Consider the following 18440-nt stretch of genomic DNA (forward strand, 5'->3'; position numbering starts at 1 on the left):
GTAAAATTTAAGCAAAATCGCAGGTTCGAGGTGTTCGAAGTTCGTACTACGGAATATGTAACGTATAGGTAGCTTGGTGGAATCAGCAGGAAGTACGAGCGTACAGTTAAACGCGAAGTTTTCAGCGCGTTACATCGTTGCGAACGGTGATTCCCCCGCCCGACAAATCGACTTTCCCCTAAAATCGAAACCAGCCCCCGAAGCCCGTCGGTCACGAAACCGCCGTCTTCCCTATCGATCTTACGAGCCATCCTGAAGCACGAACATGCGCAGCAGCGCGAAGTTACCAGCGGAGTTGTACTTCAATTTTGGGCCGGAGGTGGTGCTGGGTCCGCGTACGTATTTCACACCCCATCCGCCTTTATCCGGTCTCGCGACTATCGATCATGGTAAACGCGCGAATAAAGCGGATGCTCGTTTAAATCGATCGTTTTGTGCATTCGTATAATTCCCATCGGAAGTTGATCGGCGAGAAGAAGTTCGGTGATACGCGAGCGGAATTTAGTGGCGATCCTCGTGGTCGGTGTCGTCGTCGTCGTCGTCGTCGACGACGCCGGCGGCGGCCATGTTTGCGCCGGCACGGTAGGCGTTCACGGGCGGTACCATCCCTCTACCCGTTCTCCAACGACTTTGGAGAACGGTCGCCCCCCACCTCCGATCGTCCGGTAAACTTCTGGTGGGGTACCGCAAACGATCTTCCGTTGGTGCCAGTTCTACCCCCCACCACGCGGCCGCCTCTCCTCCGTCCCCTCCACCGCTTCGGCAACCTACCGAACTCGGTCTTTATCGCTCTACGAGTTTCGCGACATAGTCTACTCGCCTCTCGGCTGCTGCCAGCGCTCTCTCTTTTGCCTTCCCCCCACCAACTCGCTTCCCCGCGTCCATCCGTTCACGCACTCGACCACAGTGGAGGGGATAGCGTTCCCCTCCACGGCGCTATTGAAGCGCGGTGGGGGGAAGTCTTGCGAGGACGCCAAACTAGAAGATCGAACTCTTCGCGTATCTTCTTGCTTTTTTCGCGTCCTTCTTCGTCTTCTTCGCGTACCTCCTCGATTTTTTGTTTCTGTTGCTCCTTTCTCGGTCCAACCATCGATTTCATTCGTTTCTATCTTAACCCCCCGTGCTCGTTTTTTCCTCTTCTTTTTCTTCTTCCTCCCTCCCTTCCATCCCCACCATACAGCCACGTTACGCGTTGCTATACTTCGCGTTCCACCTTTTCCTTTTCTCTTCCACCGCTTTCTTCCTCCGCTTTCTTTCTCCTCTTCTTTTCTTTTTTTATTTTTATTTTTTTTTTTTTTGTTTCCTTTTTTTTTCTTTTTTTTTTTTGCTACGCTCGCTTCCACTTCGATTTTTCGTCTCGAGCAGAACGCTGCCACCTTCTCCTCGACGCCGTCACGATGGCCGACTGACAACCACTGCCGACGTCCGTTCCTTTTCAGGCTTCTGTCCGCCGGTATATCCTGATTGGCCCTCGCAACCGCGCCGATCGTTAAGATTCGACCAAGTACAGCCGCTTCGCCAACTTCCTTCTCGTTGGTGTGCAAGTTTGAACGAAATTGGCTGGGGAACCGGACAGCGATGAAAGTTGCGACCGATCGTCGTCGGGAATTTCGGGGACACGCGAACGATTCCGAGACTTCGTGAACGAGGGGGCGCGTGGCCCCATCGTTCCTTGTTAAAACTTTTTTTCTCCCCGGCCAACTTCCTCTCTGTTCGCCGTTAATTATCGTCCCCTGCGCTGATATTTGCATTCGTCCGCGATTCCGCCGAGAAAATCTAATTTTCCTTAGGTAAACCTGCCCTTTCTCGCCACTTTCTTTCTTCGGCCATCCCGCGCCCTCCTTAAGCGTATCCTTCGGCCAGTTGCTGCTAGATGATTTATATTCGGGACGAGACGCGGCTCGTAAATGTCTGCTTACTTTCTCGACGTTCTGCGTGCATTGCCTTGTCGTCGATCGCGATCACCGTTGTAAAACTACGTTTCACTTGGATCGTACGGAAAATCCGTCGAAATACCGGTTACTCGAATTTTTATGAATTTACACGTAAATATATAATGTAAAAATGTAAGAGTATTTAAAATATCCATATAGCACTTATCGGGTAAAACGATTGAAGGAAACGCTTTGAATCGATGTAGCTACGATTTGCCGTATATTGGATCGTTAGAGTACGGAAAATTTGTTAAACAGGCGATGTCAAGTTTGAAAGTAACTTCGCCGTTTCAACATATTTAAATTAAAATCAATCGATTTTGTTCTTTCCACTTCCTTTTACGTGTTCAAGGCATCTCCGCTATTCTCTGTATTTCAATTGTACGACGCTTTCTTTTTAATCACAGCTGCACACCAACCAACCTTCGTACTGTTACTTCTTCTTGCAGACAGAGAATCGGCAGGATGCTGGTGGAAGTATTTCGCACTGCCGCTAACAATGGAACGAAACTTAACGTGAGCGAAGTGATGCACGTGGTGAGACAGATCGCCGACGATACCGGTAAGTTAAAAACTTATTTATCTGTTAAAATTGCACATTCGAAGATGCAAAGTGTAACCGAAGCAATTAGAAATCTATCGCGTTCCTTGTCAATTCTAAAGAAAGGAAAGAAAAAGAAGAAGGGAGATTTAAAATGAACAGGTAGAAAATGAAAACGTCGCGATCTTAGCTTGACAGTTTACTTTATGATGTGATAAAATCTAAGAATTTTAATTTGGAGATTGCCTTATGCCAGAAACAGACGACTCGAGAAACCCGATTTACTAAATGTTCGCTATACACAGTTTTATTATTCTAAACGTTGCACGTTGTTGGCGTTCGCACGTTTGTTTTATTTTACAGCTTCTAAATAAGTAACGAAAGGATTGGAAATAATTCTGAGCCAAATCCTTGACGCACCGCTTGCGCACGTAATTTATAAATTACCTTTCTTTGCTGTCAGACACTGCATCCTTGAGTGATTTTTATTTTTCCAATTTTCCCGTTTTTGCTTCCCGTTTGTACAACTTATTAGCAACCTCGTCTCGAGACGATTTAAAGCGTTATCTACGATTTTAATCTGCAATAGCCAAAGTTTATATAGCAAAGTCTACTCTTTAGATGCACGTAAGTTTTATCGTATTTACGTCTTGCATTGAATACGTGCGATTGTTGAAAGAGCGATCGATCTTTTACCAATTATCAAAAGACTATCGTATAGCATTCGCAGATTTCAACGCCTATCGCTTACTCTATCGTGTCTATAAAAAAATTCTTTCTATCTATCGGGCAACGAGAAGATCGACAATTTGTACGTTGCCATCGAATCTTCGAAACGTCCATCGTTGCAACTTGTTTCAATCTTACACAACGCTCTTGTTGTCTCTGTACTAATAATCACACCGTAGCAAAGGTTTTCTTCGAAAGAAACTTTAATTCCTGCAACCAGGTTTATTCTTCCTCGCGCGTATAGTTTCGACGAACGGATCCAAAATCCTACACCTCGTCTCGAGTTGCAATTACACCTTTTACAGAAATAATTCACCAACCGCGAACCAGACATTTTTCCCTGGTTCCCTCTCGACCATGAAAAATTGAAGTGACGCGGGATGTTCCCTAGCTTGCACACACCGGCCTGGAGAAAATTCCTTTTTAGGTGGCGCGCCATTTGTTTTTCCGGTTGCTCAGCCCCGTTTCCTCGAACGAGATACACCGAACGAGACCCGCGGGTGCGGATACGGGGGGAGTTTAAAAATAGAAAGGCCAGGACGCGTTCTTGAGAGAAGACAGAACGTGTTCCGCGTTACCGGTGGGGTAACGTGACGAGGAAGCCAGTTGGGGTTGCAGACGAGGCTGTTGCTCCGCAGTAGGTGACGACAAGATTGTCGCCGCTTCCGGTGTAGCACGCGCCTCACCGGAAGTCTGTCGTGGTTTCTCTGCGCGAGGTATTTATACGAGGACGCTCGCTACGGTTTACTTTTTCGTCTAGCCCACTTCTACGTTACATGGTATTTCGAAACGAAACACCCGACCCAACGGCGAACCTAATGACGATTTTCTTGCTCGAGATATCGCGTTCGCGGCCTGTAATTTCGATAACGCGATCCCTTTTTGTCGAAACTCGAACGAGAGATCAAAACGCATAACGGCGTTGGTCGAAGAATGGTTCATAGTTGGATTTAGAGGCAAAGTGGAGCTTAAAGAGAAGAGAAAAATTCCCTGATCACCTGCTAACGCGAGAAGACTAAAAGGGAAACACCCAGCAGATCTCACAAAGGATATATCTTAACAAACACGAAGATGGTACCCCATTGGGGGTAGCCACCCACGTGAAAATCAATGGGATAAAAAATTCTACCAAATGTCCAAGTTGGACAAATTGTAAATGTGAAATTTTAAATAAAAAAAAAAACCTGCTAACGCGTTTACCATCGCTGGAAATCACAAAGGTTACGAGTAAGGTTACTAGAAATCTTAAAAACAGGTCAAGAATTTATGTCCTGCTATTTATTCATAAGGAAACGGGCATCGGTTATTAGATTAGAAATACAGCTATTCGGCGATCGACAGCAGATACAGCAAACATCGTTAAATATGGGAAAATATGAGCGGAAGAATTGTGTCAGCGATAGGAGAAAATTTTGAGGGGCCATAAAACGCTTGAGAATGACTGGTCGTTTGAAAAATCGATTTATTACTCATCGTCCTCTGTAAAGATCGAGAACGATCGTCATTGTTCGGGGCGGTTTTCGCAGAACCGAGTGAAGTGTGTTCAAAGGTCATCTATAACGATCTATGAGTCATCTATGAGTCGATGTGTATCTTGAGCAAACGTTAGCCTAACGAAATCCGAAACACAGAAGCGAGAAAGATAGAAAAGGAAAAGATATCTTTGAAAAAGCAATAGCCAGCAACTATGGTAGGTCTTCTTACCTGACCGTTTCGAGGAAACATGGAAAATGACGCGCCACTGCGTTTTCATCCCACTAATGGCTCTTTTCTTTTCCCAGACCTTCGAAAATACTTTAAGACAGCCGACTTTTAAGACCTGCACGGGACCTCCGGTCACGTGAAAAAAATGCTCCTTTTATATTTCTGTGCCGCCGCAGCGTTCTCTTAATACGCCACCTCACCACGACAAAGGGAATCCTTCGAATTGCAAATAAACTCGCCATCGATCGTACCTGGACGCGTGATCGTTATTTCTCGAGCGTTAGCGGACCTAACGTTGGAAAAACACGTACGACCGGGCTTAGTTCGTTGGTTTCCAGCGTCATTCTACGAGACAAGCAAAACAAAGACGATGAAATTCTAGTAGGAAATTCTCTGGACAAATTTTCCGAATTCTCGATCGGTTATCTTGAAACGTGTAAACCAGCTCGCCCCTAATGTTCACGCGGCGAAACAGTTTATTTTAATGAAAGATCTACGTGATTATCGACAGGGTTCGATATTTTGTCGTTTTAATTGTATTCTTATCGTACGACAGAAATATTAAAAAATGTATAATATACGCGGCATACCTAACTGATATCGATATTCTATATACATAACGTCGGAGTACAAATCAATTATCACACATTCGCGCTACATTACTTGCGAAGAATTAAATACACGTATTTAAGTTACGAAATTTATTGAGCATTTTTTTAAGTTAATCGTGTCTCTTTCATCGTCCAATTGAATTTACCAGGAATAATATATTATACAGAAACAGTATAATATATATAATAATATATAAAATATTTACCAAAATAATCTACAATTATCCATAGCTTGATATCGAGCTAACAACGCACAATTAGTTACAGTCCTCGCTATCTATACATACTTCTCTATTTCTATTAAAATAATGGTATTGTAAACGCGCCACGTGTCCTACGAGCCATCAGGCGTTTCCCGACAGGGATGCAACTGTCGAGGAAAGGTGCATTCCCGACAGAGCATGATCCCTGACGAGTGTCACATACTGGCTGCACTATTTTTAGGCACGATCTAGACGACGATGGAACATCTTGCTCGTAACACGTGCCGGCATCGGTGTTTTTCCGTGGGCCGATCGAAGCATAGCATAGGGGAAGACACGAACGAGGAAGAAGAGGGTCGTAGGAAAGAAGATTCAAGACTCGTGACCAGGGGCAAGCGACACGCGCGCTTTTTCTCTACACGTATTTTTGGACTAGCTTCCTCGAGCAGGGACAAATATCGAAAGGGACACGCGCCCCTTTTCCTTTTCGGTAGATCGGGGAAAGAGGGCGATGCCAGTTGCGTCGACTAGTTCCCGATTTTTTCCTGCCATATGCGAGGAGGAAATACGCGAAGGCTTAACAGACAACGAAACGGATATTTCCTTTTTCTTCCTTTACCATTTATCTGCTTCGCTTTTTTTTCTTTTCTCTGGAATGACAGGATACAGCTTACGTCCGGGGGAATCTTCTTTCTTTCTTTCTTTTTTTTTTTTTTTTTTACAGTAAAATAAATTCTATCCCATACAGTTCTATTCTATACGTTGTCGAGAAATAAATAAAAATAAATTGAATAAAAAAAAAAACGTTGATTTACGCCTACCATAAAAAATGTGCTAAAATTTTAACGAAGAAACACGGAGAGTTACGTAAGTTTCATAATTGGGAATGTTCGATAAAAATGGACAAGCCGAGAATGTATCTATTTTTCTGGTGGCGAGAACGAGACAACGATGGCTTCAATAACAATGACTCTTCTAGTTACGCGTTTTCTCTCTCTCTTTCTCGATAAGAATGCAACGAAGCCAATTGTTGCCGTAAAGCGAAAGGGGTTCGAATACTTGTTGTTCCGTGAAGGTGGTTTTCATGCGGATCTTGGTGGCGTTTCTATGAATCCGTGCCACTGTTACCGGAGGGTGTCTTCTCATTATTGGCCCGATACGATCGATACCCGAGATCGATCCATTCGTCGTCGCATAACTAGTGTCACGTAAAATTTATGATAAAAAAGGAGTAACTGAGCGATAACTTAACTTGACGGTACCTTTATAATTTTGTTGGCTTTTATTCACGAAAATTCAGTATAATATTACAATGAAGTAGCGAAGTTAAAATAGTTGTTCAAATCACGGCCAAACTGTACACAAGACTCAAGACTAAAGACTAAAGACTAGAAACTAAAGACTTCTCTCGTGGTCGAATGCTTGCAGTTTTTACATGTTGCGTTTGTAGGTATTGAGGTACAAAGGGCGGATCCTAATTGCCCTACGTAATGGGCATGTGCAAAGGTCAAGTCAGAACCTAACGGTTCGCTGTCAGATAGTAGGGAATGACGTGGATTTGGGTATAGTCATTGTCACACTAGCTTCGTCTTCACGGAACTGCCCAGGGAAGAGTAACTATATGTCGGAGTCAGGTTGGAATTTTGGGGCGTTCGACGAACCTTTACTTACTTTACCGTCACGGATGTAGCAATGTTTATCGGTACAAATGTGGACACTACAAGAGGCTATGAGTAATAGCGGCGATAGGATGGTCGAGATGATGGTGACAACGAATTCAGGTTCGATAACGAATCCACGGTCCACGGGACGACCGGTATCAACGTAATACACGATTCGGGTAACTTTCTCGATAACTCAATCGACAATTCGTCCAACGACTCACTAACCAAGTAACTAACTCTAACTCTCACTCTAACTCCCTCGATCCGAAAGAGGCTGCCCTTATATAATCCTGTCCCTGCTTCTCGGGTTAATCTTTGTTTTAAGGAGAGCCATATAATCATTTCATACCTCTGTCAGGTACATGTCCCTCCCGTGACCGTGGCAACGTTTAGTATGAGTACCGCTATGTCACTTAAAGCCCGAACCCATCGTCATAAAGCCATATTGGGACATTAGAACTATTTCTTATTGTTATTACTTAAGTGCAGCTATAGTAAAAGTCTGGATTAGGGTATTGGGGTTTTTCCCAGCATTCCGGATGGGAAATCCCGATGTTCTTTCATCTCCGACATATGTAACGATCACGAACACGTTTCTAATTATCCATCGCGGACGAAGAGTTATTTCAATTAGCAGATAATAATTGTACGAGTTGCACGACGATCAATGAATTCGAGAATCGTGCATCGTGTTTCGGTTTAATTTTGACCCGAGGACGAATTTGTCGTATCTCAGTTTTGTTTTCGTTTTAATTAAGAAAAGTATTTTTAACGTTTTAAGAATATCTATAGCGTAACATTGAAGGGAGAAATCATTTATATTAATAACGAGTGCCATAATAAGAAGATAAAACTGATTAAAAGTTCGGTACTTTTTCAAAATGCGTTGTAATTAATTCATAGCCAATTAATATTCGTGAGACGTAAAACGAAGTTTCGCACCTCCGAATACGAAACTTATGCTTTTCTCTCTTTTCCGATAAATACCGACAGTCCATCGATTTACGCGGTCAGAAAATATAATCTTCGATAATCTTTGTCTGAATCAATCGTGTTGTCGACGATAACGAGATTCCCAGCGAGCGCTTTTAACCCGAAACGTTTAGGATAAAAGCGAAACAGAACTTTGAAAATAAGTCAAACGACGAATATGGTAACTTTGAGTCAATTAAAGAAAAAATTGATTGCCTGGAAATATGGATACGGACAAAGACGATGAATAGAATCTGTTTCAGCTTTTGTACGATTCTATATATCCAATTTATTTGCGAACCTATATGAAATAAATACTTTTATAACTTCGATTTCCTCTACAGTATTTTCCCTCTTTTTCTTGTATTAGCCGATTTCCTCTAGGTACGCGATTTTTATCCGCGTAAAAAGGATTATGTATATGGAACGAACACCACGTAAATCCAGAGTGTACAATTAAATATCGAAGCTGCCTGCCATCGATTCTTTCTTTTTCACATTTAAAAGGCTTTGAAACGGTAAAAAGAAATACAATTGACTAGTTGGAAAATGCCTGGGAGGAACGCAGGAATGTTACCACATTCCTAGAATCCTCTAAAAATATCGGCGCCAAAGACCTAAATCACGTGGGCCGGATAGAAACCAAAAGAAGAATCAGCTTTTCAAACACAGTGTTGGCCAGTCTTAATATCGGCTACGATCAACAATGGACCTTCGTCCCTTCGAAGAAACGATCGACGAGATGAACGAAAACGAACGTGGCTCGAAAGAAGACGAAAATGCCAGGGGTAAATAATCGGTGACGCTTAATTCTGAAGGAACGCAGTGGGATATTTTTGGCGGGATCTCGTGTCCTGGATAGAAGGCGCAAGGATGCAGTAGGCGGAGAAAAAGAAGATAAGACCCAGCGCGTGATTAATGGACTGGGGCTGCGTGGCAAAGAGAAAAATGCCAGAGGGTGGGGACAAGATCGAGCTTCTTGTTCGCGTTTCGTCGGCTAAAACCGGCGGCACGAAGGGCGGTTGCGTCAACGTGGGAGGAAACGATGGAAGAACCGATCATGGAACTCGCTGGGAAACGGGATACGAGAGGGGAGGGAAAAGCGAGCACGTGCTCGGATCGTGGGCCTCACGAAGTACGCGCGAAGCAATCCGAAAACGAACGAGCCCCGTTTTGTACGCGATCCCCTATCCCCTCTCCTACTCGCTCCCTCGTTGGGCCTTGCAGTCGAGTGGTGGGGAGATTACTACCCTTCTTGTCCTCCCTACCACTGGAAAAGTTCGACAAATGGGGAATGTGCATTTCCCGTGACCAACTAACCGACGAAACACTCAGTCTCACCCACGCTCTGCGATGGAAAGGTGTTGCTGCTGTTGCCAAGTTTTCCTCATTTTTGACGACTACGAAACAATCGAACTAATTTCTCACCATGCAGTGTCTTTCGGGTGTGTGATAGTGTTGTGTGTAAATCGCGCGTCCTCTTGGATTCCACATTTCATCTTTCTGTTTCGTCCTCTTCCGCCGGGGTTACTTTCAAAGTTTTTTCAATTTTAGTAGTCTAATATTTAACGGAAAATCGAGGTTTAGGAGTCCAGAGATTTCCAAACCGTAGCGTCGTTCATAAAATTCGAAGATAATTCGGTTTTAACAGTTTCCTATTATTTTTCCCTGTATTTTTAAACGTGGAAGGTGTTTGGAGAAATTTTAACGCGTCGAGAGTGCAATTGAAGTCGATCTGTGATAATGGCGTCGCAAGGAGCCAAGTATTTGACGATGCTGACTAATACGTAAAACAAACATGATGGTATGTACTTTCTCTCCTTCTCTATTTATTTTTCATATCTTTCTAGAATGTTTGAAATTGTACATTGAATATCCTTAGAATATGCCCGTATTCAAAATTTGAAATATACAATATATATTTCCGTAAACATTCCATCAAACGCTACTTGCAAGATACTCGGGCGACGTAATTTGTATTTATTGTACGTGACCAGTCGAGCTAATCCGATGATCATTCGACTAATAAACAAACGGGACATTTCCATTCTTCAGAAGCATATTGTTAATGGGAAGGTGCGAGGGTTTTCCTAATCAACAATAACGCTGATATGTGCCAGGCCTTTCTTTTTCGTTCAGGTATTTCTACGAAAATGCCTGTTGGGGTAATAAAAACGGCCAAGGTCGAGAAAACGCCGAAGAATGGTTTCCCTCCAGTTTTTCTCGCTTTCGACGCACGAATGGCTGATGGTTAGCGGCCGATCGTGAGTTGCAAAGAAACGATCGAATTCCTTCATAGAACGCCGGCAGTTCTTTCCTCGTCCAAAGAATCGATGGATCACAGCGCAGGTCTTCTCCCTTTTCTTTCCTACGTGTTTTTCTTCTTTCTATTTCGATAGGAATTTTTATTCCTCCCCGGGAGAAATAACGTTAGATTCGTAGAAATCCCATTCACTATTCCTGAATATTCCGTGATTAATTATTTGAGGGAAATCTAACGAATATCGCCGATTCGATCGTATCGGCGCCGATTAAAATAAATTTGCATTTGTCTGCTCAGCCTGTTCACCGTTGAATTCTTTTCAATAGGATGACGGAGGATCACGTTTGTTTCACAAACAAATTACTTCTGCCGTTTTACAAAAACGATTATACTAACGACTGTATTACATTATCGCTATTCGAGTCGCTTGTCTGCCACATAGGTCGACTCCGCGAAACAAAAAGTAGACAATAATTGATAAAATTATGTAAGATAAGCGATCGCACGAATGCTTTGACTCTGACATTTGAAAAAGCATAGTTACCCACTTTAATCTGCAATCGATTCGTGTTAATCGTAATCAACTTACGATCCAGAATTCGATCTGGACGGTGGTCGTTGTAGAGTGTTTTTTAAACAAAATGAAAATAGATGAATATACGAAAAGCAATATATAAAAGCAAAAAGAATAAAATTTAAGCGATGAAAAATTATTTCTGATTTCAGATGCGCAAATCGGACTGGACCTGATGGAGCACATACCGCACGTGGTGATGATCTGCCACGAGACACCCCACCTATTCGACAATATTTTTCACAATCATCTCCTCGACATCATTATCAGATACTTACAAGATCAAGACAACCAGGTGAATATTTTGATCACGTTTCTCTACGCGGTTGATCGTCAAAGCTTCCTTCCATCGATAAGCATCTTTTCTTCTTATGATTTACGTCGATTCAGAAATACTTTTCGATAACCGCTTCCTTCTCTTTCGAAACCTAGCGGAAATCGTGTTCTTTCCGCAGGCGGCAAAAAATTTAATGCCTCGTTAACGAATTCTAATTTTCGTTTTTTTTCTTTTTTTTTTTTTTATTGCCTCAGGTACGAATGATGGCCCAGACAGCGGTGTTGACGCTAACGAAGAAGGGTCTCATCGATAACACCACGATAGAGGGCAAGCTGTGTCCCGTTATAGAAACCCTCTGTACGTCCATCGATTTGCTTAACTCTGGCATCTCCGTAAGTTTCTATGTTTCTTTTTTTTTTTTTTCATTTCTTTCTTTCCCTTTTTTTCTTTTAAATCTTAAATTTGTTGCCGTAACCTACACCACCTAAATATGGTTACATCCATGGTACGTTATATCCATTGATATTTTTTAAGAAATATATTATGAAGGACAATAGTGATGACCGACGTCCTCTTCGATTAAAATGTCCCACCTATCATTTCGAAATAATCCGGCAAACTGCGGTTTTATTTTTCTTTCGTGTCTTTTAAAATAGTTAATTATATATTACTCGATGAACGATTTCAAACACTTCGACGTGCGTGGAAAAATGAAATCGCTAGATCGGACATTTTCGACAAACCATTCGTACGATTTCGAATTAGAAAACTCTAACAGAAATCGTGATCTCTCGTCTCGTCGCAATGTTCATAGCCCGCGATTATTGCGTGTTCGAGGTGGAATCGCGCGTTGAGAAAACGAGTGGAATGAAACCTACGCAGAATCATTGTGCAGTTCTTTCTTTACCCGTTCTATTTTAACATTCTATCAGGCACCGGTGTAGTTTAACGAGTTTTCTCATTTTAATGCGTTCAAACGAAGCGTAGCACGATCGTCGACGTCGTTTAATTAAAGAATACGTATGTAAAGAATTACTCAAGGGTAAACGTGTGTCCATTGAAAGTACGGCAGCGTGGTGAAAAACAAGGCAAGACGGGTTTCTCGCGTCTAGCATTCTTGATCCATTCGGCTCGACCACGCTTCCATCGTATGCAAGCAAGTGTATCGCCGACTATCCGGAGCAATAGGTGTATCGAGTTTGTCTCGTGTTTATGGTCGTTGGACCTTACGCCGCCCTCGTTCCAACGGATTCCGCCTGAAAGACATGGGTAGTGAGATGTTCTCACGCTATCGCGTCTCACTATCTTGTCTTTCATCCGGCGTTCGTTCTACTACGACGTTCGCCAACGACCAAACGAGACCTGATCTATACGTCCGAGGGAAATTGGGATTTTTAACGCTTTTCATTTCGTACTGAGCGTTTATCGATTCTGTCAGAGAGATCCCTAACGCTTTAGTAGGCATCGTATGTCATTGCAGAGGCTTCTCCATAGAAGATGTTTTTCGCTGAGGAATCATCTTCTTTATACACGTGATTTCATTACTCGAGTAGGTACGCGATTAGTTGTAAAAAGGAAACGACTTGCTTCTATAAGTTCGTCATTTATCGCGGATTGACAGGAATAACGATCGATTTTAAAGTAGGAATCAGTGAAGAGTTAGCGAGCTCTTCGAACGATTTTCAGGTGATATCGACGAGAAAAAGAAGAGTTTACGAGAACAAGCTGGCACCTCTTCGACGAGGACATGCTTTTACCATCAAAGTTGGTTTGTCATAGAGTTCGACTATCACAGCCAGCTTTGATGAGCAAAATCGTGTCCGTCCACGACGCACGATTCGACGGAGAAAATCGAACGAGGGGAAAAAGTAAAGGGCGAGGTGAAAGCCAAAAAAAAGGGCGGAGAAACGGAAGAGAAACGTAGAAATAATTAGCAGAGAGAACGAGAGAAAACGGAAAACTGAACGCGTCGTTTGTATCTCTCGCGGAATTGAGGGACAACGAAAACGAACGATCCGCGAGAGAGGAACACACACGTACGAAGAGAGAGAAAGAGAGAAAATCGACATGAAGAGAGAGATGGTGGAACACGAACGTTGAACCCGAGCACAGCCACCGAAATGAAAATACCTTTTGCGGTCCGATACATCAAATTGGTTGTGGAATGTTTCGAGTCATATCACAGCCATTTTGTTGAGTTTGGCCCGCAGAATCGATCGTCAGGGAGCATATTCGTGTGCGCTTTACGAGTGCACTTAGTGCCCCCGCTTAATTAATAATCACCCACGTCGTCGATGGACACCCAAAGTTATAGCGAATGAACGACGTGTGTGCATAACTTTTACGATCTTCTAATTTTTACCCTCATTTTTCCGTCTCACGTTGCATACACTCGCTCCTCTAGTACTGTTCTGGATTACGATCGAGACCGCAGCTTCTTTCACCGTACGATCGTCACGAGAAGACGAAGAACGAGGCGAAGTGACCGCAGAAGGGGCAAAACTACAGAAAAGGAGAACAACGCGATCCAATCGTCAAATTGGTTGTGGCGTGTTGCTTTTGGAAATGTCATATCACAGCCATATTTGACGATTTGGATCGCCGTTCCGTGCAACGTGTCGTGTCTTCTATTCGATGCAGCGTCCTATCAAACTGTATTGAACGTAACGGTGCTAGGAAATTATAGATATATAAAAATACTGCGTACACAGGACATATAGAAGCTTGTTTCTCGCAGCTTTTAGGATTTTAGGAAGGTTCGCAGGATAGAAATGACGCGGACGCGTCGCTCACAAAGTGGTTGTGATATGCTGATGCAAGCGTTCATATCACAGCCAGCTTTGATGAGCGCGGCGACGCGTTTCATCGACTGTTTTTTTCATGTTCAATATGATTGGAAATGTAAGATCGTCCGTTAGTCAACAACTTCTAGCGTGGATCTCGGTATCGATTTTCCTTTATCGTATCGAGGTAAAACTTGGTTTTCTGTAAAAGCAAGGGAAACGTCGTCTCACCTTTACGCTCGCAGAGATCCATTCTCGATCATCCTTGAAGCATCTTCTATGGGTGGCGTGGCCGTTTTCCCGCGAAATACAGCGTTCCATCGCGAGCCATTTTAAAGAAAAACATTTCCGATCGCCTGTCCCGATACGGAGATCGACTCCTCGCGCGTAGTTTCCACTTTCGGCAAAGTCTTTGCACTCTTTCATAGTCGACTTCCTCTCATGGGTTCACAGGATTCATGAAGGACGTGATCGCGTTTATTGAACGACGATTTCCAGATGACTTCCTTATTCGTGATCCACGATGATTGCCGTACACTACGTTTACCTTCAATTCTTTTCTTTTACCGCTTTTTAACTAAATGTAAATAATATAATTATATATATATATACATATACAGTGCCTACAGAAAAGGACTTTGTGCACAGACTTATCATTCGTTGAAACGTTTTGTTTGTTTTACACATTTCATTTTCATAAAATGTTACTAAATGTAGAAATTATAAAATTGTATAAAAGTTAATATACTTAATTGATCGGTATATAAATACAGTAAATAAATTCAGTTATGTGCAAATACTTTTCGTAGCCACTGTGGTGTATAGAAAGTGGTAAAAATTGAATAGACAGAACGACAATGAACGATAATAAAGATTTAACGATACGTACGATCCAAGGATTTGACGTACTGCTAGAAAGATACTTGATAATCTTAATCTATGAGGCTAACGCTTAACAGAAAAGAAAAATAAAGTAGGACAAAACGCAATGCGCGTACGCGGTCACGATCGTCGAACGACGATAGGATGATTCACCTCTTTCTAATTCGTTTGATCGTTGCACAATGACCTTCTGATTCGTGCAGATGCGGGCGCCAAAGGAGGTACTCGAGCATCGTCGCGAAACGATCGATCTTCCGCGGTTGTCTCGGACACGTTTGATCCTCTAGCTACCGGCCAGCATCTACCACGCTATTGATGTATGTATCGTACCTGTTGTTTTGTTTTCCAGGTATTTAAGAGGCGCGAGTTCGACTGTTCCTCCTATCAGAGTGGTTGTGATGTGGTGACTTGGACTCGTATCACAGCCAGCTTTGATGAGCGGAACGGTACGGTTTATGACTCCGTTCACTGCGATCTTAAACCACGCAGACGATGTCGCAAACACGTTTTCCTTTATTTTATGTTTCTTTTGAATTAATTAATCGTATACACACGGAAGCAACTGTAAAAAACGTGTGTGTATTTGTACATTGTTTCCTTTGATTTTCTTTGTTACCGACTTGTTTTCTATCGGATCACGTTTGCTTTGCCATCGAAAATCCGAAAATTCACCAGAGATATATCGTATTTGTATATTATTATCGCAGCTCATGTGCAAGATGGCACCGCTCATTGGCAAAGAGCTGACAGAAAAGATCTTTCTGGACAGATACATCGCCCTCTGCGAAGACAAGGAATTCTATACGAGGAAATTCTGCGCGTCGCACCTTGGAGAACTTTGCGCCGCTGTCGGCAGGAAAACTCTCTTTCGGAAATTGGTAAGTCTCTTCACACGAACCTCTCCCTCCATGTAGAAACTAACAAACGCTTGACATTTTACTTTTTAAATTCATTTGCAATTTCATTCGATCGAAAAGAATGCATGGCATGGCGATTCCCCCTAAAAAAAAACGACTTATAATTTCTTCGATGAAATTGAAATTTTCTAAAGTCTCAGGCTGTTGAGCATACGAAAAAATAAGAATTGTTCGTTCTTTTAATTTCTTCTTTCTCCCGCAGTTTCCAATATTCGTCGACCTGTGCAGCGATAAAGTGTGGGGTGTCCGGAAAGCGTGTGTAGACGTTATGATGCCAGTCTCATGCTGCATGACCCTTCAGCATCGTCGATTACTATTGGCAGAGCTTCTGGCCACGCATCTTAACGACGAGTCGAAATGGGTGCGAATGTCTGCCTTTCAAATTTTAGGACCATTCATATCCACGTTCGCGAAACAGTTTACCGAAGTAACTTATAATCAACACGGCGAGCTAGTGTTTACCAGCCAACAAGATAATCGTTTCAGGTATAAAAAGCTGAAAGTTTTTACCTTCTACTTGGTCGACTCTGTTCACAGACTCGCGTTGTAATATCCGTTTTATTTGTTCCCCTCTGTTCTTCTTATTCTGTGCTCTCGTTGCTTCCTTTTATTTTCTCGTCGACTCTCCCGCTTCGTTTATCACGCTCGCATTTCCCTTACGAACTAGAAAAAAGAAATAACGCGGATCAACGACGTGTTTTTACAGTATAAGGTACTCGTACGAGGGAATATTTCCTACTAAGTGCGCGATACGAAGTCACACGCTCGACATGGAGGACCATAATTCTAAGGATAACTTCAATTCGTCTGTGATAATACAAAAACCAATTTTAGAGGACGACGAGGACGAGTCGCAGGAGGATATCTCCACAATGAGAGCTTATAAGTCGAAGGTACGACACGTCCGTAAGTAACGAAACGACGCGGTTCGCGAGCTCATTTGCCTTTCTATTTCCTTGAAAATAGCCATTAACGTGATTCGATTTCGCTCTCCAGTTACAATGGTAACGAGTCATAAACGGGATTGTGTATTCTTAAAACGTGCTTCAGATAGTCGCCCCTTGTTCGTTCGACTATGAAATACAATCAGTACATAGTTTTTTTTTTTTTTTTAAATACACATAAAAAATGATCTCGTGAAATTTCTTTCAGATACAAAGGAAACAGTTAAAGAACGACCAAACGCTGGACCACACGGAAAACTTTAATTCGTTTCTATACTACTACGTAGAGCCAGACCTTCCACTGGACGACGAGCTCGTCGAAGCTGCCAGAAGATCCGCGGCGCAGAACAATGTAGACCGGAAGCCGTTGATCAGCACTACAGCGTCCAGTAAAGCGTCGTCGTTAGACGCTGCGCTAAAAGAAGACAAATACGCAGCAGACGATATTAAGAATTTCAACGATCAAGAGATCGTTCCTCAGCATCTGATCGATTCGTTCTTGTCGATGGCTGAGCCGGAACAATGTTCCGGAGACATGAGCCCCGGAGATATTCCTCATCATTGCGCATTTAGTTTTCCCGCTGTTGTACTCACGTTAGGAAGGGAAAATTGGCCATACCTGAAGCAAGCTTATCAGTCTTTGGCAAGCGCTAATCAATGGAAAGTGAGGCGCACGTTAGCCTCCAGTATTCACGAAATCGCCATAATTCTAGGAGAAGAACTCACTATCGCTGATCTCGTACCGATCTATGATGGATTTATCAAAGATCTGGATGAGGTCAGAATAGGTATACTCAAGCATTTAGCGACGTTTTTGAAGATACTCAAGCCTGCCGTTCGGCTCCAGTATTTACCAAAACTGAGGGAATTCCTCACCACCGATAACGAGTGGAACTGGAGATTTCGAGAGGAACTAGCCACTCAGTTGTTGGACATTGTGAATCTGTTTGATCCTGTAGACGTTACCCGGTTTATCGTGGAACTAGCTATCGATCTACTACGCGACAAATACGCTGCTGTGAGACACGTTGCTCTCTCTTTGGTACGATTTTATATACTTTCTATATACTACGTAAATTGTCTAGCCTAACGCTGCTCTATAATATTTGTCTTATGTCTTTGCTTTGTCGTATCTGTACAGGTGACACAAATAGTAGCACATCTTTCTAACGACAGACGCCTTGAAAAAGGGCTATTTCGAAAGCTCAAGTGTCTCGTTTTCACAAGGAATTGGGTTAGAAGACAGATGTTCGCCTTCGTGTGCGCCAACCTGATTTCGAAAAACGCCATTAGCGGGTATAAATTTTCGCAAGAAATGTTACCTACTTTGTTGCAAATATCTTCCGACAAAGTACCAAACGTGAGACTAGTTGTGGCGAGGACTTTGTCAAAGAACGTTATTCCTATGGGATGTAAGTATTTATTTGTAATCTTCTTCGGAT

The 18440-nt window shown here is 42.8% G+C and overlaps 1 protein-coding gene across 6 annotated transcripts in view; it reads left to right on the forward strand.

Moving 5' to 3' along the window:
* Positions 1 to 18440, forward strand: part of LOC126863571 (serine/threonine-protein phosphatase 4 regulatory subunit 1-like) — a 148980-nt gene that overhangs the window by 126885 nt on the left and 3655 nt on the right. For 5 of the 6 annotated variants that reach the window (XM_050613856.1, XM_050613865.1, XM_050613848.1 and 2 more), the window contains 8 exons: positions 2384 to 2496; positions 11348 to 11490; positions 11727 to 11864; positions 15845 to 16015; positions 16257 to 16540; positions 16761 to 16947; positions 17207 to 18040; positions 18140 to 18410. In XM_050613856.1, coding sequence (XP_050469813.1) covers positions 2384 to 2496; positions 11348 to 11490; positions 11727 to 11864; positions 15845 to 16015; positions 16257 to 16540; positions 16761 to 16947; positions 17207 to 18040; positions 18140 to 18410 — 2141 coding nt within the window. Of the gene's footprint in view, positions 1 to 2383; positions 2497 to 8797; positions 10163 to 11347; positions 11491 to 11726; positions 11865 to 15844; positions 16016 to 16256; positions 16541 to 16760; positions 16948 to 17206; positions 18041 to 18139; positions 18411 to 18440 lie in introns of those variants that run through there. The other variant, XM_050613885.1, reaches the window with a different exon arrangement.

This window comes from Bombus huntii, chromosome 1, assembly GCF_024542735.1.
Source record: "Bombus huntii isolate Logan2020A chromosome 1, iyBomHunt1.1, whole genome shotgun sequence".
In the NCBI taxonomy this organism is placed as follows: Eukaryota; Metazoa; Arthropoda; class Insecta; order Hymenoptera; family Apidae; genus Bombus; species Bombus huntii.